This window comes from Lethenteron reissneri, chromosome 26, assembly GCF_015708825.2.
Source record: "Lethenteron reissneri isolate LAM-NWPU_2019-01 chromosome 26, ASM1570882v1, whole genome shotgun sequence".
Lineage (NCBI taxonomy): Eukaryota > Metazoa > Chordata > Hyperoartia > Petromyzontiformes > Petromyzontidae > Lethenteron > Lethenteron reissneri.
Genome location: NC_083804.1, coordinates 10,443,551 through 10,471,275, shown reverse-complemented (window position 1 = coordinate 10,471,275; position 27,725 = coordinate 10,443,551). Strand labels below are relative to the sequence as shown.

The window sequence follows — 27,725 nt, the reverse complement described above, 5'->3', positions numbered from 1 at the left end:
TTTTTCCCCCGTGGGAGGTATTGAGTCTCAATTGGCTGTCACTGGTGGTATCACTTTGGACTCTTGTTTTAAAAAAAAAACATGTTTGAGTACTTTTCTGTATTACAGGAGCAACATGACAAAGGTTGTTGTTGTTGTTGTTACAAAAAGGTCAAGGTGCAGCCCTGTAATTGCTTACTCATGCCACTGCTGGCAGGAGGGCCTCCACTAAACGGGAGTTCAATCGCATGTTTGGTCTCCTCTGCCATGCTAACCGGACGTTTTTGTATCTAGACATTCCACCACCACACGCGATCGGCCGATTGACTAACTGTAGAGTAACCCACTCGCATATTCGCTCTGCTTGGTGGACAAAGGCTGAGGTGGGGGGGTAGATTTTCATGAAAACGTGTTTTGACATAAGCACGATCACCAAGCCTGTTGGTGTCTGAACATGTAATCATAATGTACAGTAGAGGGCAGCATTCACTGTCCATGCTGCGATTTGTAGTTCGAACACTTTCTGTATATGACGAGTCACTTGCCGGGCAGATTGCGGCCTTCTTGATATCGATTGGCCATTGCATTCACACGGTCCGCATTGTATTTCTGTTTTACAATCGAACGTTTCCCAACCGTCCTTCCACAGTCGTGGCATGCGATGATTGACATTTCCCTCTGGAAAGCAACAGCATCGCATCGCATCAGCGAATGGCCGTGGATGACGACAATGCATAACTACGGGGTAATCCATTCACCGATACCGAAATCGGTTCCCAGAGCAGTGAACGATTTGTTACTCGAGACTTTCGTGCGTTCGATTGGCCGAGGCGAAACGATTGTGTGAGCCCCCTCCCCCCCCTCCTCACCGAGCACACCTCACTTGACCCCCAGCGCATGATTTCTTGCGCAGTCACATCGCTGACCGTGCGACGAATCCGCAAAGATATCAGCGGCCTCGGCTTGTGCATCGCCATTGAATGCTGCGAGCGAATCGCGTTGGGGGGAAATGCATTCGGAAGTGTCCAAAGATTTTTCTATGCGTGTATTGAGATTGGTTTGAGACTTGCAGAGGCTTTGGTTTAAAATCATTTCTCAGATCTCTCGGTATTTTAGAAGGGTTATGATTGGAGAACCCTGTACAGCTGGGGTCAATCGAGTCAACCTTTTAGCGTTGGGACGGCTGACGCAGGCTGAGCATACCTCTCTTGTGCTCGAGCTCAAACTGTTCGTAAAATTTAACACAAGTGGCATTTTCTTTCCCTTCAAGTTCACTAGTTCGCCAAACCTTGCGAGCTAGAGCAGTAACGCATCATCGACGAAAGCAGATCTTATCTTTCATTTCTCATTCCGTTTAGCACGTACCATCTGTTACATAAAGTGTGTTTTAATATTAACCGTGTCATGCCCACCCACCCCGGCCCTTCAGTAACCGTGACCTTTCAACAATAGGCACGCTCCAGGGCTGCGTTAAGTAGTGCTCTCTCATCTAACGCTGGCTATTGTCTCAAGTAAAGCATCTCGTTCTTGAGAGCTGAATTGATAACTGCGTTGCGTTTAAGACAACATCCTTAAGATACACGGCAATTGCAAAGACGACGTACACTTTGTGAGATAGGCATTGTTTATAAAGGCGATTACTGGACAAGACTTTTCGATCAGCATTCCAGCAATACAAATGGGTACAACACAGTTAGTGAATCGGCAGGTTGCACGGAGTGGGGTAAGCGTTGCTACTCCCACCTCTTCCAAGATATCTGGCCAATGTGGAAGAGTAGGCCAAAAAATACCCTCTTCGAGGTTCCTCCAGTGGTGGACCTTCCATGGGCATGAGCTTGCAGAGAGCTTGCAGAGCTGCACCTTTTCCACCTTCACCAAAAAAGCATGGCAACGTTTATGTGACTCTTGCAATGCTGCACCAGAGTTACATATTACTTGAGATGAGAACTTTTCAGCTGTGACTCAGCGTTAGTCCGATTTGGAAATCACCTCTTCTCTCCCTGTAAATGATAGAAACACAAATGACAGTATACAGTGTTATCGTATCCCCCCCACAGATTATGAGACACACTTTCCCGCCCCCCTGTATTTTAATGCAAAAGTTTGAAGGTGTCCATCTTATCATTTGGTAGGTGTCTTCAGATTCGTACAACTGCATTGACGCTGTGCACAAGAAGTTTGGGGTGGGGGGGGGGGGTGCGTCTTACTTTCCAGAGCATCTTATAATCTGGAGGATACAGCAAAATTATAATTTACAACCATTCATCAATTCAGGTCTTGCCCATGCCATGACAGTCACGTGGGTTGTTTGGCCACTACGTCATCGCACTGGTCAGTATGGTTTGGTGAGGAGGAGGCTACCCCAGGAAGGGTTTTAATATTACTAAAAAAAAACTCTTGATATCCATGGCTGGGAATCAAATCATTCGATAGTTTTTTGCTACAATTTATATTTGCTTCATCGTTGTACTTTGTTATTGCTTCGCTTTTTTTTCTTTCATTTTGGTGAACCCAGCTCATTGAGACTATCTTGGTCTCTTGAGTTCTCAACGGGTTAAACAAAATAACCGTGAATCTAAACTGGACCTCATAGCGTGGTACCTCTAACCACTATGTTAAGATCTTCGCAAATTGAAGTATATTTTCATACCGATGAATACGAATAAATTAAATGTTATTGAACTTATTCTGATCAGGAATGCAAATGATAGCGTTTTTTTGGGATATAAAATTTGAAGAAGAAAAATTCAACGGACGAAAGCGATGCAAATGTAATGAAACCCTCGTGACCTGTGGAGGGTTAGCCAAGGGTCATCAACGGAGGAGATGGAGCGACAAAATCTGCTAATTTGCAGGGGCCAGATGGATTGTTCCATTGCAAGGCAGGGACCATGAGAGATGGTGACGACTTGGGGAGGCCTCAATCCAGCAGTGGATAGTTCAATGTCGATGATGAATGATAAAAAATATATATTTAAATAACATTCAATAACATTCCTTTTACGGAAACGTCTGAGCAACTGCGATGTTGATATTATTCTGTGTGTTTCTCTATGTGAGCTAAGCAGTGCCTTTATGATTCAGAATGGCCAGGAATGTAGTATTAAAATAAGACGGTTACCTATACGGTGTTTTCTTTTCATCTATTGGCCAGGTGGAGGAGCTGTCGACCAATCAGTTACAAGTTCAAATTTCAGTGAGGGGGGTCAGTCATCTCAGCTTATCATCCCTCTAGAGTCAATACAATGAGTACCAATTTTAGGAAAGTCAACAGTGGTTGTATGGATAGACTAACCCTGAGCAAATGAATGCAGAATTTCTACCAGAGGCTCAGCATTGTGAGCAGAAGTTGAGTGCAATCCAACATACCCAATTGAGCAGGAAAGCACTGTTAATGTATAACTCTAAATGCGAATACTCTTTGGTTCTTTCGGTAAAGTCACGTATAAAGATAAAATAATAAATTAAATAATAGCATACGACGTTTCGATTGCAACACAATCAATCGTCATCAGGTATAAATGAAATAGCAACAAAAATCTAACCAGAAAACTATAGACAGACATATAAGCAGACAGATATCTGTCTATAGTTTTCTGGTTAGATTTTTGTTGCTATTTCATTTATACCTGACGATGATTGCTTGTGTTGCAATCGAAGCGTCGTATGCTATTATTAATTTATTATTTTTTCTTTATACGTGACTTTAACGAAAGAATCAAAGAGTAATTCCTGCAGTCACGAAAGCTCCAAATTTAAGATCTAAACGCGACTCTCCGTAAACATACATTGTCTGCTATGTGCTGCCAGTCTTCACACGAAAGGAGCTTTTCGAAATAAAGCAATGCCGCTTATGACACGTAGAACATACAAATACACCAGCAATGTACGATAACCAATGCCGATCACAACACATATCGCCACCATTACCGTCCAAACAACCTCGCAACACAAACATGAACGTCCCTCGTAATCATGTGAGAATGAAACCAACCCAGGGCGGCTGATCGGCACAGGCTGCACGGTGTTGCGTGATTGTGTTTTGAGGGCACTTGGCAGTGTAGGAAGGGGCAATGTGTCTGCATCGCTGTCTGGGTCACCGAGCTGGAGTTGAACAGAACTTCTATAGAAGACGCGTGCGTGGCTTTTGAACGCACGTGTTTGCGGATGATTTCAGGCATTTCAGGGCAGGATAGGGCAAGCGATTTTGAAGCTGGTAATATATAACATTCCAGGCGGGCGTTATGTACACGTGTAAATGTACAGCCCTTTGTCAATCCACTGCTGGATAAGGGTTTCCAAATGGCATAGGGGTCGTGGGGTGTTGTTTGACCATACTTAGTCACACAGGTCAGTGTGGGTTTGGCGAAGACAAAAGTGCATGGATTTATGAACATACAGTACGATGGATTTTCCTTCCCTGGCCTCTGCTGCCCACCACGAAGACAAAGACCCCGTATAGCCTGTAACAGATTGGTTGGGGCAAGAGCTGTTAGCGAGCACCTATGAAGGCCAGAACGACACACGAGGGGGAGGGTGGCCAGCACCACGCCCGGCCGTCTTTCTCTCCCCAGTGGCGATGTTCACACATCGCGCCAGGTACTCATTTGAGGCTGAGTCGACCTAGAGTCGCCCGGTTCGAAGCGCAGCTTGCTAACTGTCACACTAGCGCTCCCCACCACACGCAGTCGATAACGCTCGTTACATATGGTGTTTACCCATCCAAGCACATGACGAGATTAGAGACTAAATAAAAAACAGCAGCCTTTGATGGGCATGTCCTGGGCACACGATGCAGGAGGGCAGCTCACGAAGACTTAGAGACTGGCGGCCAAAGTGAAGTCCGAAATTTGGACAGCAGCAGTGATGAAACAGTAAGAATGGGCTTCTTGGTTCTTTCGGTAAAGTCACGTATAAGGGAAATAATAAAATTATAAAAATTCAACAGGGCTGTCGGAAAAACAGCGTCTCATTCAGATGCTGTCTTTCCGACAGCCATGTTCTTCACCTGAGGACGGCTGCTTGCGTTGTGGCCGAAACGTCGTGAGAATTTTATTTGATTATGTTTTATTTGTATTATTTTATTATTTCCCGTCTACGTGACTTTACCGAAAGAATCAAGAAGATGAATCCCTGCAGTCACGAAAGCTTTAAATCGAAAAGTAAGAATGGTTCTTGAAGGGCAAATGTCGACTGTATAATAAGGGGATGATGCGAAGCGAGAACGTGGCGGCGATGTTAATGATGCTGTAAGAGAAGAACTTGGTGGTCGGGCTTGTACTTTATAAACCACCACGGCATCTATACTAAACTCCTTTAAAAAAGTTTTTTTTAAACAATGGGTTTATTCACAACTGGCGCGTCTGAGACACGTGGCGTCTGCTTCTTGGGCGAGGCGATGTAAAAGTTTAGAGACCGCGGCGTTTTTGATCTACACAAGTATATATAAATAATAAGGCGTCCATACAAAATGTAAATTGCTTTAAAGTAACGATTTAATTGCTACCGCAAAATTTGGAATTGATTGGACAACAGGAAGTATACTAACTTCTGATTACAAGATTTGACCACGACAAACATCGGAGTCAAGTTAAGTATAAAACCGTTGAAAAGGGCAGGAAGCGATGGCGACATGTGGCATCGTCAACAGCGCTGGGTCGCGACAACCTCTCGGCACCGTCTCGTTCGTGTTCCTGCACTGCGTTAAACACACACAAAACAAAAAAACAAATCACAGCAACCCATTGCTCGCTCTCCCAGCCTCACCCCAGACGAAGCTGTCTAATTTCTCCCCAGCGACGTAGAGACAGCCGACTGCGAGCACGGCAAGAGCGAGAAGCGCACCCAGCACAGGACGTGCGAGCCGTGCCAGGAGTGGGTAAACGGAGATCCCAGCCGCTTGCTGCACCCACAGAACCCTGCAAAGAGAACACGGTGTTTTGTATTCGCGGACGGCTGGGGAATTGAGTAGCGCTCCATCGCTATTTTTATTATATTATTCTCATCGTTTACGGCGAATGCCGCATATCCAGCGTCTTTGTGAAACCACTGCCAGATGACGGCGTGCCCGACTAACAAGAGCCATATATGACGTGGGGCACAAAAAAATGGCCCAAAATCTGGTTCCTCCATTCTGAACTGCTCCTGCGTGACACCATTAAGACGGTACAGACATTGTGTCAATGCACTGCTAGATAAGGGCTAGCCCCATGCCATGTGGGTCGTGCGGGTTATTTGACCATTATTTGCCACTGTGGTCAGCGAGTGTTGGTGAAAGCGGGGGGGGGGGGGGGGGGAGCAGCAGAGACACAGGAGCATAGAAGTATAGTGCAACAATACCTTTTGCTGCGCTTGCTCTCCGCTTGCCCATAACTCCAGGGCTATAATTCGTAGGCTGCATTGGCAATGTCAAACCAGACGCAGCGAGCGCCTATATCCGACCTCTGTATTCAGTAAAGCAGGCTTTAGGGTGGCGCACATTTGCGAATGATGATATGCTCGTAACTAGTACAAGCGGGCAGAAGTCAGAGACCGCTTTGAGCATGTGGCACTGACTTCACGACAGGCTTAATAACGAACTAAATATAATTGCGCTGTTTTGTGAATGTGTTTTTTTTTCTTTAGCGACGGTCGGTTTGTTTGCTTTATTCATTTTAGCCGGATCCCCTTCCATTAGAGTACTTGCCACAGTATTGGTGAAAGCTGGGGATCCGGGGGAAATAAACAAACAGTTCTTTCAAAGGATTCTAACCTGGCAAGAAGTTAATAAATCATTCACAGCCTTTTGTTAGTCCACCGTGGGGGGAAGGCCTCCACATGCTTTGTCAATTAGGGGGGTTGTTTGACCATATTTCACCATCCCTGGTCAGTACGGCTTCAGATATCACTCGCCACTGATGTTAGCCATGGCCGAGAATCAAACTCAGGTTCCCAACAAGTTCATAGTGCGGTGCGTGATGGACAGTATTCTTCAGAAAGCAAAGTATGCATGTGTATTGGGATGAATCTTTTCAGCTGGAGTGGCACGATTGCTAATGGAAGGTTGGAAATTCGAATTCTCAGTCGGCACTTCACATGGGGTCAATAAATTAGTACCACCTTGTAGGAAGTCAATAACCGTTGCTTTATGGAGAGACTGACCACCACCAAAGGAATGTGGAATTTCCAACACTGGCTCCGGGTCGCCAAGTTAAAGAGGTACTGCACCATTACTGTTGAACGTAGAAACAAATGTCGTTTGAATGTTGACCTATTCTTACTGTAAAAGTAATATTAACCTTGGAAAATCTCATTTGAGTCTTATAACTCTTTTTGCCGGAGTCATGTTTGAAAAATTCAGCATTACTTTGCTTTATGCTGGGAGAAGCTGGAACACCCAGATAAAGCCAAACTCGTAAAGCAAGCAACTAACACTCAACACGTCTGATCCAAGGAAGAACCTACTTCCTGTACCCCCACCTCCGTGCCACCTCCCTGGCCTGCAGGCACGTGCACATTTCTCACACAAGTGTGATCTCTACCTGATCCACCAACCCCAGCACTTGCCAAATGTCCCGGTTTCAGGAAGCCTGTCCCGGTGTTCCGAAGCCTTTTGTGAACATCAAGATTTTCGTCTCATTTTTAAATGTTCTGGTGTCATTTCATGCACGCTGTGGACAATTGATGGCGGACCGTCATTGGAAAGAGTGAGGCGACTCAAATTGTAGTCGGAGGAGCCAGTGGTTGAGGGTGCATGCATATGCAAATGTGGGAATGACTAACAAAGAGAAGGAATGACTGCCGGCCCACCATGTAAGCATATTTAACTTTTGTCGCACCCGTATTTAGCCAACCGTGCTAATCGGAGGTGCGGGGGAAGGACAACAAACTAAACAACAAAACGCAGTTCTAAAGAAATGTATTTAACGTCTAGATTTAAAAGTGCATAGCTCCAGCGTCTTCCTGATATCGGAAGGAAGAGCGTTCCAGAAGCGCATCGGAGTGCGCGCGATACAGGGACCGTCTTTGTTGCGACGGCTAGCCACGTGTCCTGGTTAAGCCACGTGTCCTGGTTAATCCTCGCAAGTCGTTTGCAGAAATAATATATTTGCACCTGATGATGGCTACTTGTGTTGCAATAGAAACGTCCTATTGTAATATTATATTTTATTTCTTTCTCCGTGACTTTACCGAAAGAACTAAAGAGCAATAATATAATCAACCACTCCTCCAGAGCACCGTATTACAGGCACGCACCACCACCAAACACCACCACCACCACCACGGGTGGCCACCCATATGTAATCGCCACCCGTACACTCATTCCAAACGGTCACGACTAGAGGAGGCCTTTCAGCGGCAGTCGATCTATTCTTTCAGGGCCCGGGGATACATTGCTACGGGCACAATAAATCATCGGGCCAGCCGCAGTGACTTGAGAAAGCGCATGTATTAAGTTGCTATTGAGTAACCCTTACAGTGTGGGGTCAGTTTTGACTCGGGTTACCGTGGATTACATTTTCAAAAGGCACGGGAGCTCCAGCGTGCACGGCAGCCGGATACTGTTACTACTAATGCGGCGGGCTTGACAAAGTTTACTCCGCTCTAATAATCATAATTGATATCGACTTACAGGCGAATCCACTGCTGGATAAAGCAACTTGCCAATCTGTTGCCGTTTGTTGAAAATTGCCATCCGTGTGTGTTCGATGACGATGTCGAACACAGGCGGAGGACGCGCTCGAGAGGCGAAGCATGACACGGATGACCTCAAAACGGTGCAGAATGAACAGCATCTGTGCGCGGTGGTCCGCGAATCAAATGTTGAGGGGGGTGCCAGTGGACCAGCGGATCAAGGGGAGGTCAGGATCTGTCGCTCTATGCAATTTGCAAAAGGACACGCTTGACCCGATTCGTAACTCTGCACACAAGCGAGGCCGCACTTGAACCTTATGGCGGCGAGATCCCAATGGTCCCATGAGCCCCCGGCTCTCGCCATCAACTGCGTTGCGACGTCATTTTATGTCTGTTGAAGGAGAACGACGCGGCAATCTATTCCGCACGACGAGCTCTACACGATGCGCTAATCAAAGTTTTGTTTCTTCTGCGCATTCGTCCTCGCCGCTGCGCTTGGACACGACAGGATGATTCGCGCCAGGTGGGTCGCGGTGTTGATGTGCGCGGTGTGGGACGGAGTCGCCAATTTTCTTTTAACTAATTACGATTTTCACTTCCGTTTATTCGGGACCCCGGGGTCCCGCCATAAGGTTCAAGTGTTGCAGTGTTTTCCCCTCCCCCCGCCCCCTCCTCTAACGTGTGCTTCACTGGGTAAACTGCCTCCCTGACCACATCGGATGAAGCATTATGCTAATACTCTTGGGTTCTTTCGGTAAAGTCACGTAGGTAGAAAAAAAATTGTATTTTTTTCTACCTACGTGACTTTAACGAAATAACCGAAGAGTATGGATTCCTGCAGTCACGAAAGCTTCAAATCAAGATCATAATGCTAATATTTAGGCAAAGTAGCTCGATGTCTAACCAGGCTGATGCACATTCGCCTTGTACAGCATCAACTGTTTCATCCCCACTTTTTAGTGGGGTTTTAAACACTGTACGTTGTTTAACGGTGGGTTTTTTTCAGGGTTTTTTTTGTTTGTCAGAAACTTGGGCGTATTCCGATTACGCGTTGGTGTCACGCGTTGACATCTCGCAGAAAGAGACGACCCCAGAATGAGCAGCGTACATCGCCGAATAACTCGTTGATTATCACCCAGCGTCACGCCGGCGCCAAACCTGAGCGGTCAGTTGAGCAGCCAAATCGCGACCGCGACCGCGCAAACGTAAATCGCCTGCCGCTCTTTTTAAATCCTTTATATTAAGTTCGCTTGCTTGCTTAGGACCGTGCAAATCTTTCGGTCGTTTTTTAACCCACTTCCCGTGATCCAATTGAGCTGATATTTTGCACACAGACTCGTTGTGCGTGACAATGCATTTTCGTGAAATTTCCCAAAAAATTTACTGTTTAGGGAATTTTTTTTAAATATTTAATTACCAATTGTTTAATGCTGCCAGACAATCATCTGACCCATAGGTGGCAGCCATCTCAAGCCAGAGGACGAGAGGACTCTAGCCGCCCCGATGCCACGCATATAAAGGATTTATAGTGAAAAACTTTGTTTTTACGGGTTTACTTGTTTGTCCACATCCGAGCTGGCGGTTGCGCAACGGTGACATCGCAACGGCGCGCTTCATGGATTGCAGCAACCGGTCGCAGCTCGCGCGACGAAATACTCAGCGACGAATCGCTGAGCGGATCGCCGCTTTGAGAGTGGAGTTGTCTCGAGTGTGAGAAAACCGGTTGAGCAGCTGATCGCTCAGGTGTGTGGACCCGGGTTTCAGATAGGACTCCTACGTGACATGTCAAGAGTATTTGTTACGCAACAATCGGCCTCCATTTTACTCCGCAGAGTTGGAACGGTCCCCAATCAGTCGCGTTCAAATGAACAAGGTGGAGCGCTGGCACTGCAGTTAGCACGCTACGCTTGCCAACGCAACAAAATGAGCGTGATTCTCGGCCACAGCTAACATTGGTTTAACACGTAGGCTTTCGCGACCGGTATTATTCAGAATATAGGTTTATGGGTCAGATCGCGTTATTTATAAATGTGTCGTAACCCTCCACCACCCGACACGGCCAAACAGTAAAAAATGTGTCACGTTTTTGTTAGCTGCTCTATTTAAGACCGGGAGCAACAGGAGAACTTCACCATTCTTGCCCGATAAAGCTGATTGTAATTACCAGCGAAACGTCGTACTCAAAGTTTAAAATGCAGTTGATTCTCTCTTCAACACACCGGTGGGCTAAATAATCTAACATTGGTTACGAGTGATATCTTAGCCAGTCATGAACCCTCTCCTTCACCGACCTGCACTGACCAGCATGGTGAAGTATGGTCAAACACAGTGGCGGAAACGTGCTTACGTATGATGACGTAAGCACGTTAGTGCGAGCCCTCCCGGAAGCCATAGAGAATGCATTGCAGCGCCCGCCTTTCGAAAAAAAACATCTTTGAATGTAAGTCTATGGGACCACACGGGGCGATTCTCAGCCAGAGTGAAATCGCCCAAAAAGAGGCGGTACTCCACAGAACGTGACATGACGCTGATTGGACTATATCCAGAGGCACAGTAACGGCTGAGATTGGTGGTGCGTCGCCCAATCGCCCTAATGAAGAAACCGCCCCTGGTCAAACAACCCCATGACTGGCATGGAGAGGCCTTCATCCAGCAATAGATTAAAAATAACTTTAAACAAATATACAGGCACAATGTCGTCTCTCAATATGGAGTGCAAATAGAATGCAAAATATATATTTTGTTCATTTCTGGGCCAATGTTTGTTTAAGGAGGCAAACTCCGGACTGGTCTCGACTTTTTGAGTTTCGCCAGCATTGTGTTACTTGCCACGCAAATGCTGCCGAGTTGCTAGATGTGTTGCTGGTGAACAGCAAGAGCACTCCACCAACTTCTGGAATGCTGATTGATTGTTATATTCAGAGATGAGCCGCCCAACCTGCAAGTGCTTGAAACCCACATTTGAAACTCAACATCTTCGTGGTTTTGGCTCATTGCTCAGGTATGCATTTTGAGCCCTGTCTGTCAGCCAGTTTTTTTTCTTAATTGCTATTCTCATGACCCAGCACAGTGCACTGTTTCATTGCAGTATTACCTTCATGTTCTGTTCATAAACAATAACAATTGACATTCACAAAGCGCCCGTAAACAATCATTCTTAGGGCGCTATGCATGAAAAGGCGGAAATAGTTAACATCAACCAAGGAAAGGTGATGTAACAAAGACGTTTGAAAATAACTAAAGAGAGAAAGCGATTTTAAACAGATCTGTTTTTAGTCGAGATTTGCAGTGTCTTGGAAGTCCTGACCTCGAAGGGCAACGAGTTGCAGAGTTTTGGTGCCGCAATTACAAAAGGCACCGCCACCCCCAAGTGTGAAGCCGTGGGACAGTGAGCAATGCACAATCCGAGGATCTTAATAGTCTTGATGGAATATTTAGCTGAAGGAGGTCATGAATGTGGGGAGGAGAAAGTCCATTTAAGGCCTTGAATACCAGCAAGAGAATCTCAAAATCAATACTGGTACGGTCAGGGAGCCAGTGAAGGGACAGGAGGACAGGTGTGAGATGATCCTTAAAGGGTGTAGGGGCACAACCGAAGCTACCGCACAAGGCGTGCACCTGTGGTTGGTAGTCATGGAACACTGTGCTTACTCTTTGGTTCTTTCGGTAACGTCACGTAGGTATAAAACATAAAATTAACATTAAATCACGACGTTTCGATCGCAACACAAGCGACCGTGATCAGATGGAACCGATACAGCAGGGCAACTGCTGTTTTATACCTACGTGACTTTACCGAAAGAACCAAAGAGTATGGATCCCTGCAGTCACGAAAACGTCAAATCTAGAATGAACACTGTGCTGTGGTGGGCTGCGAGAACAGGAGTTGAAGCACTGCTGCAAGCCGCAATTGTCCAGCTTGTCTATGTATTGTGATATTATAAATATGACTATGTTCCTCGAAAAGCCCCCCCCCCCTCCACCCAGCTTCCCCCTGCCACCCCTACAAACCCCTCCGATCATCACCCTCCTCCACCACCACCACTACCGGCGCTCCCAATGACCCTTGAACTTGAAATTTCCATTCGCTCACCTCTAGTCGCGAGAACGGCACCATCAATAATGACAATGCCTTCAAGTCTTAATTGAGGTCGCAATGTGAAATCTCACGCGCCGCCTGCCACGCAGCCCCAAGACCTCGTCGCTCCTGCCGCGCGGCTGCGATCGGCCCACAGCCCCTGCTGCCCCTTCACCACTCTCCCATCATCTCGCACGCACGTCTGAGTCGAGGGAGTGCGATAACTTTGCTCAATCCGTGGTTTGACGCGAGGCGCCCAACCAAGGTGTCCCTACCAGCCGACGTAGGCGACGCTGAAGAGCATGGTCCCGAGGAGGCCCATGGCTCTGCTTGGGTAGCGATGTGGCGTCATGAGGATCTCCAAGAGCAGGAAGAGCAGCACGGTGCTGTGCTGGGGGTAACACGGGGGGGGGGGAGCGGGGAATCTGCGCGTGTCTTTTTTAAAACAAAAATCCCCGAGCTTGTGTATGTGGAGCGGTGATCGCTGGCGCTGCAAGGTTTGAACCCGTGAGCGGGGCCGGGTTAGGTTTGTTGTAGTCTTGGGGGGCACCTATCTGTATTTTCACTTCGTTACCTTGATTGTTAAATACCTCCACATATGTCCGTGTTGCTTAGCTTGGCTATGCACGAAGTGTAAAACTCAATGAAAATGTCTAGACTTGAAGCTTTCGTGACTGCAAGGAATCATATTCTTAGGTGTTTTCGGTAAAGTCACGTAGGTAAAACATCAAAATTAATAAAAAGAATAAAATAAAAATAAAGATCACGACGTTTCGGAGGCAACACAAGTCTCCGTCATCAGGTGGGACAGTCACAGCCAGATCAGCTGCATCAAGTGAGGCAATGATTCAAGATGTAATCCCTTAAAAGCGAGTTGAGGGGGGGAGGAGAGGGGAAAGATGTTATTAACCACGCAAAAAAGACTTAATTACACTTTTTTGACCATCTTATCTGACAGACACTAGTTTACTTTACTTTACCGAGTGTTAACTTCCCCAGTGTTTAACAGTAATCTCTTCATTGTTTAGCCAGCATTGGTATAAACATACGCATTTTCTTTTCTTTTCTATCATGTGTATCAGACCTCCCCCCTCTCTGCCCAATGCGTTGGCGTGGGCAGCAGTGTGTCGCTTGCGCACAATAGCTTCCACGCCGTCGCCCACCTTTTTGTTGGCCCTTCTCTCCCGATACTTTCTATTCATTGGCTACCACATTCTGATGAGCCCCTCCCCCCCCTCTCCTCCCCCCCTCAACTCGCTTTTAAGGGATTACATCTTGAATCATTGCCTCACTTGATGCAGCTGATCTGGCTGTGACTGTCCCACCTGATGACGGAGACTTGTGTTGCCTCCGAAACGTCGTGATCTTTATTTTTATTTTATTATTTTTATTAATTTTGATGTTTTACCTACGTGACTTTACCGAAAACACCTAAGAATATAAATGAAAATGAACAACAAACACATTTATATTTTAGCCCATAACTGGTAGTAATACAAATTTGTTAGGCCGTGGATTCACCAAATGACCTATCGGGTGCATCACCACGGTGCTGCAAAGCAACCATTATAAAGCAGAGAACAGTACATCTTTTTAAATACGACTAAACATCCCGCGTCACGTTCTCCCTATGGCGCATCTGATGAAACTGGCAGGCGACCTGACCGCGTGTCGAGCGATGTAATCGAGCAGTTCTGCGGCAACCGAACACAGCGGCTTGGTGAAAGATGGGGAGTTGCTCTGATCCGTGCGCGGGCACGCTACTTATTTGGTTTTTAATGACGTATTCTCACCCGTACTCCACTTTTTTGTGGTGGGCCACTACAAAAAAAACCAACGGGGGCCCCCCGTGAGCTGCAGGCCCTAAAGCCCCCCCCCCCCCCGCGTTAGCCGGACATTGTCCACATGCATCCCTCCCGGAAAGAGCCTCACCATGCCGTGGTGGAGCCAGGCGGGGATGAAGGAGTCGAGCACCTGCGGATGGACCATCTCTCTGTCCCAGGAGTACATTGCCCAGAAGGCTATGACCACAAACTGTGGGGGGGGAGGGGGCGGAAGAGACACAGGAAACCGAAACACGCAACCCACGTTCTGCCTCTGAGTGTGATTCCAGACTGACTGACCGTTATCTCACCCCGACTGTGTTCAACCATCGCACAGCAGGTCGCAACCCTTTCTCCTTCTGCTTCTTTTTCTCGCGCTGTTCGACATTGGAATCCCTATCGTAAGGCAACGAGAGCTCGCAAGGAATTAGGGGAGGCTTTCAATCCGTGGCTGACGATGATAATGAATGTGACTTTGGTCATTCAAGATGTGAAATTGTCAGAAAGCTGCGTGAAAAACGATGCGCAGATTTGTTTCATTCAACACGAGAGGGGTCACGTGAGGTTAACCAACTGCACGAACACTCATCACGGGGACACGTGCTGATGTTGAGGCCGTCCTGAAACCGGGATTACTCACGGTCCCAATAGGGAAAGCGAGGACGGTGAAAATGCGATCCCGTAGCCGCGTGAGTTTCGTGAGCTGCTGATCCATCGCCAAGCCGCTACCGCTCTTGTGCAGGAACTTGGAAGCATCTCCCAAGACCGCGACGGCAAAGAAACACGTTTGAATGACCTTCAAAATACACATTACAAACAGACAAAGGCACAATGCGCACTTAACCCAAAGCATAATGCAATGCCAAAAGCCATTATGGGCATAATGTTGATGTGTGACAATTCGCCTACATCACCTCCAAGGTGTGTTTTCAATATTCCACCACGTGGCTTTTTTCATGAAGAGGAAAGCGGTTTCTTTTGTTCACTGAAACTCCAGTGGTTCTCAATCCACCGATGGTTGAACGTCTCCCCCAGGCCATGTCAGTCATAAGGTTTATTATTATTTTATCTACCATACTTCACCACGCTGCTCAGTGCAGGTTGGTGAAGGGGGGTACTGAAAGAAGGACCGATTCAGATATCACTGGCCAATGATGTAGGCCGTGGCTGGAAATCAAACTCTCGTGGCTCGGTTCAAGGCGCAGCGTGCTAGCCACGGTGCCACCACTCACTCTGAGTGCCCACGCCAAACCTTGTCGACCTAACGTGCACTGCTCCATCCTGCACATTCCTCCTTTACCCGATTACATCGGCAGGGCTTTCTAGCTTGAGATAAATCTCAGTCGTAAATCCTTTAATGTTAATCATTAATCTTGGCAACGAATCCAGAAATTCAAGATTTAGGCTGTGATGCATCATGGGGAAAACCCACGATTAATGTTTTGCATGGCGCGCGTAGGTGCTGAATATGCATATCAGCCTGTTCTGAGCCAACGCAGACTTTCACAACGTCACCCCCGAAACATGTGCGGTTCCTGTATATTGTTCGACGAAGCTTCGCACAAGGACACTTGACTCTCACAGCCCACGTAAAAAAAACACACACACACAATGAGGGGGGGGCGACTGGCCCGTAAAAAACAAAAACCACATGCGCCGTGCAGGCACGCACACAGACACGCACGCGGTGGGACCCAAGCCAAACGTCCGCAACGACTCGACGGCTCCCGAGCCATGTGCGCTGGCTGCACAACGCGATACCGGAATGAGTGCGGTTCGTCGAGATATTTCCCGAGACATAGTGGGCGTCATTGTGCAACTGTTTTCTTAGCCTGCAAGTAACCCCCCCCCCCCTCCTCCTCCACACCCACCCCCTCCAACACTGCACTAGGAACCAGGTATGTGTGGTCATGCTTTCAAAACATGCAGCAAGCAGCCCACACAAACTTAAAAGTCTGCTCCATGTCTACTGGGAGGGGGGGGGGGGTTGAAGCTCGTTATAGAAATGTGATAGTTCACTCAGCCCAAGGCCAGTAACGCAGGTAAAAATGGAAGCTCATAACATATATGAATATAATAATAGCGACAAACATTGTTCACGTAAGAAAGGGATCTATGATACAAGCCACTCTGACGCATTCACATTCATTCAGGCTTGCTCACAACGACCACTATTTGCGACGGTGTTTGCACCAGGTTTGGCGCACTTTCATGCAAAGTGTAAAAGTCTCGCTGGGAAGTCATGGCGAAGGTCCAGGTGTTCTGGGCTAACCAACTGAGATGACTGACAGATGCATCACCTTGCACTCTCCCACCACCCAGCAATGTTAATAGTTGAGAGCATCGCTTATTTGCTTTCCTACTGTTGCTGGAGGACGACTGGCTCCAGCTGCCCAACGGGCTCTTTCACGAACGGCCCCTACAGAGACCGATGCTGACACTATTGGTGCCAGTCACTGCCAATTCCACTCGCCTACCAGTCTTCTTTGCCACGTTAGTCCATCCATCCGCTCTTCAGCCCGTGCTGCACCCACTAATCCCATTTAGCCCCTCGATCTGGACAAATATAAGCTTCACGGACATGTGATGGTTGGGTTTGTGGGCTACATAACCCAGCCAACACATACTTACCTGCTGGAGGACCTCACTGACTGGACTGTCTCCAAATCTTTCAAGGTTCTGTGAGCTCGCACAATCCGCCCTGGTTACACCAAGCATGGATGGTTGAACCCAGGATGGATTGTAGGCAGGTCAGCTAGCACAGGTGTTTAAACGCATAGAGAGGCCATGACAGAGAATTACGTGACGTGACAGGCCTGGCAGACTTTACAGCATTACAGAGACGATCTAAAAATAATTCCACTCGACCGATTTGGGTTGAGACCTCTGCTGCCAAACTGGAGCTGGCCATGGGCAGACTGGTGCCGACAGTCTCTGCACACATTCAGTTATAAAGAGCTCAGACTTCAAATCTCCTTTTTCACAGTGGGTGGCTACTTCCTCCAACATGTGAAGCTCCACATCTCTCGCATTCTCAGCCCTCGTGGTCCCATGATGCTGTAAGGATTGAGGAGTTATTTCCGCCTTGAGACCTCACCAAAAATGTGCAGCGAAATTGTGGACCTGATCCCCGCGGTTGGAGATGAGATAACAATTCCTCCCATGAACAAGGCTGTCAATAAGAGTATCGCTATGAAGCAGTTTCAGTGCTGTTAAAGAGTTATTAATGGTCCGCTCAAGCTGTCTGAATGTGCATATCCTAATGTCAAGAACAAGGGCCCACATTCACTGTTCCAACACTACATAGTTCAGCAGAAGTTCTTGGAACTGGCGTACTTTGAACTAGCATATGTGGATGCACTTGTAACAGAACAGCGTGTTCGTTATAACAAGCCAACGGGATGCACCAAAATCTATCAGTCTCCTACAATCCTTGCGTAGCTGACTTAGTCAATGCATTTCAGTCACTCCCACCGAGGTGCTCCCATATATTTGGGCATTAAAGTCACTTAAGAAGATTGCTCTCTTCTCAGGGGCCAATTCATTCCACACCTGGGAAATTAGGTCACAACAGGTGATCTGACTGTTCAGCCTCGCCTGCATCCCACCATGGATGTTTTAGTACGTTGGGGAGCATCGACAGCCACCGCCCGCCACAGTTTCGTTCTTCGCCTCCTGTTGATCTGGAGGAGAGTTCACCACATCCTGAGACACGCACTTCACTGCCACTCGGGCACAACCTTACGTGCACACAAGACCACGATCCCCCCTTCTCGCCTTGAGCAGACTGTTGGGGCAAGTGCTTTTAACGAGCACCTATTAAGGCCGGCACGGCACACGAGGGGGTGTGGGTGGACAACACTGTGCCCGACCGCCTTTGTGGTGGCCCCATTGCTGATGTTAACACACCCGCACCAGGCACACGAGTCATTTGAGGCATATCGCCCTCGGAGATACCCGACGACTGGTTCAAATATTCGTTACTTTTCGATTTAAAGCTTTCGTGACTGCAGGGATTATTATTCTTGGTTCTTTCGTTAAAGTCTCGTAGAAGGTAAACAATAAAATAATAAAAATAAAACAATAAAATTATCACGACGTTTCGATTGCAACACAATCAATCATCATCAGGTGTAAAAACCACGGCAAGAAAGTTTTCTTGCCGTGGTTTTCACCATAATCGAAACGTCGTGAGAATTTTATAGTTTTATTATTTATTATTTTATTATTTCCCTTCTACGTGACTTTACCGAAAGAGCCAATAATATGTTCGTTACTGTTTTCGGACATCGAACTCAAGCCAGCGGGTTCGTAGCGAAGTTATTATATGCGCGCCCGCGCGCACACAAAAACAGACGCGCTGACACATTCGCACTCTGATACACAAGTCGAAATACTGCACGAGCGCACTCACAGCGCTCTCACGCACACAACAACAGCCGCCATTCACCACTAAGTGGCGTTGATGTCACTCCGGTGCTCGTGTTAAGCTCGGTGCACTTCGAGGCCACGTGAAGTGTGGAAGGCTCCGGCTGACAGGAGGTCGCGGGATCGACCCCGGGAAGTGCCGTGGATCGACTGAGATGGCTGGCGGATGCACCACCTGTGCTCCCTACTCTGCCAACTCGCTGCTTGGTAGTTGCCCGGCGCTCCGCTCATACACACAATTTCCCCACATAGCCTGAACATCATTTTGGGGCAAGTGCTGTGAGCGAGAACCTATAAAAGCCGGTACAGCACACGAGGGGGTGGGTAACCAGCGCCATGCCCGCCCGCCTCTGTCTCCCTAGTGGCGGCATACACACATCGCATCAGGTATTTATTTGAAGCTGAGTCGACCTAGGGGAAGCCCAGGACTAGTTCAGATAATCGTCACCGGTGTTCACCATGAGCCTGAATTGAACTCTGGTCGCCAGGTTCGTAGCGCGGCGCGCTAACCACTACACAACCGGTCCCCACACACACACACAGGCTCACACACACACACTCACACACACGCACAGACTCACACACATACACAGACTCACACACATAGCGTGCATGGATGTATGGCTCTAACATCCTCTTCATGACTCAGAGCTCAAGAAGAGCAATGCAAAACTGCATGACGAATGCGAAAATTGTGATTAAGGGTGGTCGGACATTCCTCGACTTACGAACGAGTTATGTTCCTGAGACACGTTCTTCAGTCGATCTGTTCGAATCTCTCACAACTCAAGATGCATTGTACGTACTGTAAATAAAATGCGTTATGGTTCAGCAAAAAAGGGACGCATTGCTAAACTCATGAATAAGAAGACACGTTTTTACATTTGCATGCAATCCTGTAATAAATACTGCACCGTAAAAGAAACGTAAAATAAAGTAATAAGAACGATAATTCAGTTTTATTTTCACGTACCTTGAGTCCTGTTTGCTGGGGCTTGCTCTTCAGAAAGGGCGTGCATCACGCGGGGTGCTGGAACCCGTTAACACCTCGCGAGGGATCTCCCCGCCGAACAAAATCGCTCCTCGGTTCGAGTCGTAAGTACGGCCGTCCATAAATGACGTCACGCGATTTTGGACGATTTTTGACCCCCCCCTCCCCTCGTCACACGGCGTCACATAAACTCAGACCCCCCTCTCAAATATGACGTCACAAAGCTTTGCCCCCCCCCCAAATAAAACATGCTTCAAATCGCTTTAAACTATTGTCATTGTAGTGCGTATTTAATGTGCCGCTGCAGTCTGATGTTGTAGGAGAAAACATTTATTAAAAAGTCAATTTAATTAAGTAGAGAACGTTTTGTCTATATTTATTGAAAGTTGCGCATTTGATGTGACGTCACATTTCTCACCACCCCCCCCCCTCGTCACATATCGTCACAAATGTCTGACCCCCCCCCCCCTAGGTGCGTGACGTCATTTATGGACGGCCCCTAAGTACGGACGAAAGTTCGCAAGTCGGATGGCTAAACGTGGTATAACATCTTACGGCGGTTTGTTCATTAGTGCGGGTGTTCGCAAGTGGTGCGTTCGTATCTCGGGGACTGCCTTGTGGATCAAATAACCCCCCCTCCCCCCCCAGGCTCTTGCACCGCCATGGAGCTGTGCATGTAAATGTACAGATATATCATTAATTTGCCTTACATTGTCATTTCTACTCAACCACGATACAGGTTCTTTGGGTGAGATCGCGTAAATATATAAATGTGTCGTTAAACCCGCCACCACCCGACACAAACCTTGCTAATTGTCTGTGTCGGGTGGTGGCGGGTTTCACGACACATTTATATATTGACGCGAACTAACCCTAAAAAAACCCTGTGTTATGGATTATATTGGTCGCGAAAGCCTCCTACGTGTTCTACTCAACCATTGCAGTTACACTGGTATCATTGACAGGCTGTTACCTTCCGAGTATACGGCACAAAACATATAATTAAATTATGTACGCAACAAAAAAGTTTTTACTTAAAGATTTAAAACCATCGTAATCTGTTTGGTACACATTGTGACGTCGTGTGAGGTCATCGTCTCTGCAATAGGCTGCACAGTCAATGTTTGCCAACTTTTGAACATCGCGGTACGGTCTTTTACTGTTGACTTTAACCGGTGCATTGAATCATTTAGCTTAAAGTTGATGGAAGTTCTGAACACAGAAGATCACAGACGAGATTATTATGACTCCCAACAGCATGAAAGCCTCGCATTCACGGTGTCGCCAATAACGCCTCTCCGATTGTGCCCGTGACATTGACGGGAACTGCACTGACTTCAAAGCACACCGCCCAGTGACGTAATTAGCGACCCTTCACTAGCAATTGGTGTGATGCTGCGCTTAAGTTTGGAGTAGGGGGGGGAGGATAGGTGGCGCAGTGGTTCTCGCGCTGAACTATGAAGCCTGGCGACATGTGTGTTATGCCCGTCAATGGCTATCACACGCGGTGAGTGATATCTCAGCCGGTCCTGGGTCCCTATTCTATTTTTGCGTATGGAAATGCAATATGTTAAGGTGCTAAATGGCAATGTCGAGGTCTGCTAGCCACGAGAGGGCTTCAGGAGAGAGTCTGTGTCGTGTGTCTATTCCTCCATTGAAGGAGCGCAGACTACACATTGGTTCATACTCTTAAGTTGTTTCGGTAAAGTCACGTAGGTAAAAAATAAAATTAAAAGTTAATAAGAGTAATAATGGAAATAAAATAAAATAATAAATCACGACGTTTCGGAGGCAACTCAAGTCTCCGTCATCATCAGGTGGGACCGTCACAGCAAAAATGACTGCATCAAGGGTGTGACGGTGTGACGGTCCCACCTGATGACGGACACTTGTGTTGCCTCCGAAACGTCGTGATTTATTATTTTATTTTATTTCCATTATTACTTTTATTAACTTTTATTTTTTACCTACGTGACTTTACCGAAAACCCTAAGAGTATGAATCCTTGCAGTCACGAAAGCTTCAAATCTAGAATTACACATTGGTTGACTCTGCGGTCCATAGTCGCCCTACTCTCTACCGTGGCTTGTGTCACATTTCCCATTCACGAAGGAGACGCGGGCATCGGCTTGTGGATGTTCTCATGCGGTTGATGGTTACACGAGTGTCTTCGATGAATGTCAATGCCAAGAGGTGCGATGTTTGAGTCTTGAATGAGGTCCCTATAATTATTCTTTGGGTCTTTCGGTAAAGTCACGTAGATAGGTTCAAAGAAAATGACAAAATAACAAAAAACGACGACGTTTCGATCGCAACACAAGCGTCAACATGATGACGACCGCTTGTGATGACGACCGCTTGTGTTGCGATCGAAACGTCGTAGTTTTTTGTTATTTTGTCATTTTCTTTGGACCTATCTACGTGACTTTACCGAAAGATCCAAATAATATGAATTCCAGCAGTCATGAAAGCTTTAAGTCAAGATTTAAGTCCCTATAAACCAACCCGCTCGGACCAGCCAGTTGAAGTATGATCAAGCAACATCACGTGACTGGTACGTCGCGGGAAGGCCTTCGTCCAGCAATTGATCGAAACAGCCAATTACCACTGCTCTATGTCGAATTTATGGCAGGTTTCTGTCGTAGGGTAATGTTTAGAGCTCTCTCAACTCACAATCCAGAGGTCGCTGTTTCGGTTCGATCTCCTACACACTCCTGTTCACCCAGTCGTGTGTATGAGGGCCCATACATTTCGATTTAAAGCTTTCGTGACTGCAGACCAGGTCTGTCGGGGAGACAGACGCTGTCTCCCCGACAGACCTGGTCTTCACTTGAGGACGCTGTCTCCCCGACAGACCTGCTCTCCACCTGAGGACGGCTGCTTGCGTTGTGGCCGAAACGTCGTGAGAATTATTTTATTATTTCTAGATTTGAAGCTTTCGTGACTGCAAAGATTCATATTCTTAGGTTTTTTCGGTTAAGTCACGTAAGTAAAACATCAAAATAAAAATAAAATAAAAATAAAAATCACGACGTTTCGGAGGCAACACAAGTCTCCGTCATCAGGTGGGACCGTCACAGCCGAATTAGCTGCATCAAGAAAAAACCTAAGAATATTATTTTATTATGTTTTATTTTTATTATTTTATTATTTCCATTCTACGTGATGACTTTACCGAAAGAACCAAGAAGATGAATCCCTGCAGTCACGAAAGCTTTAAATCGAAACATAAAAATGTTTTATTTTTATTATTTTATTATTTCCATTCTACGTGATGACTTTACCGAAAGAACCAAGAAGATGAATCCCTGCAGTCACGAAAGCTTTAAATCGAAACATAAAAATGTTTAATTTTTATTATTTTATTATTTCCATTCTACGTGATGACTTTACCGAAAGCACCAAGAAGAGGGCCCTTAGAGTCGATCGGCAGCAAGCCGCGTACGGTGGGGTAGAGTGTGGGTACTCCCCTGAGCCATAGCTGGCAGTGCATGTCGCCCAGGGCCAACGTCGCCTCCCTTCTCCACGATGTCGTGGCGTCGGCACCGCCTCACCAAAAATGCGAGCCACAAGGCGACACCATCGGCTACCTGATCCCACCCCCGAACCCTTCGACCGAGGCGGCCGTCCCGGCGGCTACAACACCGGGTACTTTCGACCTCGTCCAAGACACGTGGCCAGCGTGGAAGGATAGGCCAAATACCCTCGACAGGAGCCCTTTGGAGCTTCCTCCAGTGGAAGCTGTTCTGCCAGCAGTGTCGTGAACAAGAAATTGCAGGGCTGCAGCTTTAACACTTTTTAAATATTTATTGATGTGATGCGTGCCACCACTCACCGTGCATGAATAAAACTGACGCTCAAAGCACGGCGCAAACGCACTACATGTTAGACGTTATATAGTGCGTGAAGTGCACACACCAGAATCAGTTTTCAACGTTGACGATGTTGACAATGGGTGTCTATTCTTGGAAACGAGAGTCATTGCAGGGTTAACACTGCGGGGATGAATGACTTAAGACGGTTATTACAAAATATGTGGTGATACTGCTTTGGCAGTGGTGCACAAATAACAAAGACCAACAAAAGCACAACACATTCGTCAATAGCATGTGGCCTTAAAAGGAAAAAATATAGAATAGGCGACGTTTCGAGCAATGTCCCTTCTTCATAGCGTGTACATAGAGAGGGAGCTAGAGTTATGAATAGGTGGAAGCCAAGTATGCACTATGGGCCTGATAAGAATTACATTTTAAAAGTGTTTCCTGGGTAACAGTGTTTAATTTGGCGTATGAATAGCCACATATACGAAGATATTGAGTAACGGACACGCCCTTCAAAGAATAAAACATGTCTTATTACATAAAATAACGTGCATTACTCCCGTGTGGACACGTACTTCGTGAGTGCACATTCTGGTGTTCCAGACAGAACGGGTGTGCATTTCAAATGAGCATAAAATAAACACAATATCTATCCACTGCTGGATGCAGGCCTCCCCACTCCGTGTCGGTCACTAGGATTGTTTGACCATACGTCGGCATGTTGGTCAGTGCAGGTTGGTAAAGGCATAAGGTTCAGGGCGGGTTCAGATATTGCTCACCGCTAATGTCGGCCGTGGGCGGAAAATTGAACGCAATTGTGCTGAGTTCATCGCGAAATGTTCTAACCATTGCGTCACCATTCATGAGCACTGACTACAGAATCGCATAATGTATTTTACTTAATAATTAAAGTATTGTGCACCTGTCAATAGCTAACGATAATGCATAAACTCCTAAATTCTCATATTTTTAAAGCTCCACAATGCTGTCTCTAACTATGCCAATCGGCTATTATATGCGTGCTCTCTCCTTGCTCTGAAGAAGGGACATTGTCAATAACGTTCAACTCAATTTTCTCTGCAATAAGGCAATGCCAATGATGATGGATGGATGGTCTGTAATCTTTTTTTCACTGGGTCTTTCCAAATGTACGCTTCAATATTTTGAACTTAATCGATAAATGGCACAGCCCCTGACTAATTATATTTTTTGTGAAACTCTCAAGCCATTTAGAATCGCAGTGAGCTGAAAAGAAAATCTGCACGGATTACATAATTCACACACAAATGAAAAAAAATGAACGTTTTAAACCGTACAGCATCATGGGAAAAAACTGCAATGCATCATTGGAAAAGCACAGAGCACGTATGACGTATAAGTGAAAATGTACATCGACTCTTAAGTTCACTATCCACGCGTCGGCTTGCGTGTGTACGAATCGATGTTTTCAACTCGTAGATATTGTATGTAATTGGTTGACGTGACCACTACCCAGAGCAGTCCCTAATATTCACTCCGTTAAAAATGTTTCAAAATAATTAATTTTTAATCGAATTATGACCCATGACACGCGGCGATTTATGTCATCACCGGCTACGAGTGAGGAGGGTTAAACTATTAGGCACAACGCGCCGTATATTGTTAATATTATCAAGTGGATTTTTTACATGTCAAGTCATTATTCGAAAGAGCAGACCCTTGTGCTGTCTCCCACATTGTTATTGTGGTTATCACGACGTATTACAGTCACAATAATAGATAGATACGCATACCTTCGCGATATGTTAAATATTAATAGGAATGCTCGCATTGTTAAATACATGGCATACATGAATTAATAAACTTCCGCTATGTATGTGGTTGCGGTGCTGTAGAATTAAGCTCACGGATGCAGTTCGTAAGCTGAGCCGTGATCAAAAGAGTGCGAGTGTCCATAACCCAGGGACTCGACAATAACACGAGAGACCACTGACTCGTTTATTTGAAATAAGCAAAGAACGGGGTCTAAATACAGCAGTGACAGAGCCGAGACATGATCGCGGTGGCGCGTCACATTACATACAGCAGCACCATCATGACCACCACCGCCATCACCACCACCACCATCAGCACATCTCACCACGTTGATGTAAGTGAGGAATTTCCAGCTGCCGCCGTACGTCTGCTGAGCGGGTATGTCCACGGCCCTGTAGGCGCAGAGAACTGAGAAATAGGCGAGCAGTATGGACACTCGCAACAGAGGGACCGGAATCAACGCCATCGCCCTCGCCGTGCAGAGCACACTGGGAAATGTAAAAGCTCCCCGACGCGTCTTTACATCTTCCAGTCTGCATCTCCCTCACTGATTCGCGCCCACAGTACTGAAATACTGTTTCACGTCTAGAGGAGTTCATATCTCCCGCGAGCTAATACAGTAACCTCATCGACATCTCACAGTCTGTACATAAACTGATGACCGACTAATAAAAAAACACATCGATACAGCATACTGTACCACGATATTTTAAACAATAATAATGACGGTAATCATCATCGTCCATTTTAATGTATGGACATGTTCGGCGAGCACGTGTTGTAGTGCGTTTTGCAGCGTGGGGGCGCTTGTGCGTTTTCTCTCCAGTGCGTTGCGTTTGTTTGGGTCTGTTGGGGAGCAAAGACCAGCGCGGACTTGAGTGAAAACTCCAGGTTCTATCAAGCACAATCCTGTGTGTGCACAGTCGGCACAGACAAATTAAGAGAGAGATGTGTGTGTTGTTTTAAGCGCCATTGAGTGTAGGACAACGGCACAGGCAGATTAAGGTGAAGAGGGACACGGGTTCAGCACCCCCTGTATGTGGACAGCGACACAGCCAGTTGAAGGCCGACGGTGATTTATCTTTGCTTCAGTACCCTGTATGTGGACAGCGACACGAGCAGGTGAAAGCCGACGGCAACTTCTCTTGGGTTCAGCACCCCTTTATGTGGACAACGACACAGGCAGGTGAAGGCCGACGGTGATTTATCTTTGCTTCAGTACCCTGTATGTGGACAGCGACACGAGCAGGTGAAGGCCGACAGGCATTTGGGTTTTGTATTTATAATCCCCTGCGAGTGGACAGTAACGACGTCAGAGATATTAAATGGGCATTATTTAACCAGGTTTGAGGTCATTGATGTACACATCTCTCTTACACGCGAGAGGCGGAGAATAGCATGTAGGGATGTCTACATATGACCTGTGATTGTAGACTACTTGTAAAGATTCGCGCGGAATTTGAAAAGCATAGAGCAATCGCACCCATGTCTGTATGGTTGATGGAAGTGTAATCGAGTAGTTGTTGTGTAAGAGACACCTTTGGAGAGTGTCATACAAAGTGAATTTTCCGAGTCATTGTACAGTGGCGTGTAGATTTGTTTATATTCATAAATTTTTTTAGGAAACCATCACTGAGTCTCAATACTGTTTCAGAAGGGCCATTCTTGAGATTATCTCTCCATTCCTTTTTAATTACTTTTGCACCCGTGTAAGAAGAGCACAGTGTCAAAATAATTATATACGACTGGATAACGGTGAAAAAATTTGCCCCAGATATATCTGCGAGCTATTTGCTCTATTACCCGGAGTATTAGTTATACTATGTAGCATTGCATGACGTGATTGCAACTGAAAATGAATACGTCAAAATTTCCATGTGTTTGAGCATCGGATGATGCTCATCTCACAATCTCCATTTGTCCTGGAGAAATCCGATGAGCTATGAAGCTCTTTTTCACAGATGTCCACACATGAGCCAGCGATGGAAATTCCACATCCCATGGAATAAGACAGTTTTTCATAAAGGATGACCATTGCTGACCTCCCATAAATTGGTACAAGTGATACTGACCCTGAAGATATTGTTGGCTAAGTCAATTGCTCAGCGAAATTCTAACTCAAAACCCTTCCGATTGTGAGTCTAGAGAGCTCTTACCACACCGCCATCTGGATGGATAATGTAATTGTATTCCATTTA

At 46.5% G+C, this 27,725-nt stretch overlaps 1 protein-coding gene across 2 annotated transcripts; it reads right to left on the bottom strand.

The window, feature by feature from the left end:
• Nucleotides 1–940: 940 nt before the first annotated feature.
• Nucleotides 941–26,276, bottom strand: AIG1 (androgen induced 1). 2 transcript variants are annotated; one of them, XM_061560128.1, is made up of 7 exons: nt 25,853–26,276; nt 15,134–15,289; nt 14,603–14,704; nt 12,946–13,061; nt 5,746–5,897; nt 4,379–4,442; nt 941–1,979 (listed from the first exon to the last, which is right to left on the bottom strand). In XM_061560128.1, the coding sequence occupies exons 1-7, from the start codon at nt 25,991–25,993 to the stop codon at nt 1,931–1,933; spliced, it is 780 nt and encodes a 259-aa protein (XP_061416112.1). In that variant the 5' UTR covers nt 25,994–26,276; the 3' UTR covers nt 941–1,930. The 2 variants fall into 2 exon arrangements, with proteins under 2 accessions (XP_061416112.1, XP_061416113.1); XM_061560129.1 differs by lacking the exon at nt 4,379–4,442 and having other exon boundaries at nt 25,853–26,273.
• Nucleotides 26,277–27,725: the final 1,449 nt, after the last annotated feature.

What these genes read in the sequence shown, in the direction of transcription:
- AIG1 (XM_061560128.1), bottom strand. Translation starts at nt 25,993, where the DNA reads ATGGCGTTGATTCCGGTCCCTCTGTTGCGAGTGTCCATACTGCTCGCC. An exon ending in AGCGTCGCCTACGTCGGCTG is followed by an intron (nt 5,898 to 12,945) that starts GTAGGGACACCT and finishes TTCTCTTTGCAG; the next exon opens with GGTTCTGTGGGTGCAGCAAG. An exon ending in ATTAGACAGCTTCGTCTGGG is followed by an intron (nt 4,443 to 5,745) that starts GTGAGGCTGGGA and finishes AATCTGTTACAG; the next exon opens with GCTATACGGGGTCTTTGTCT.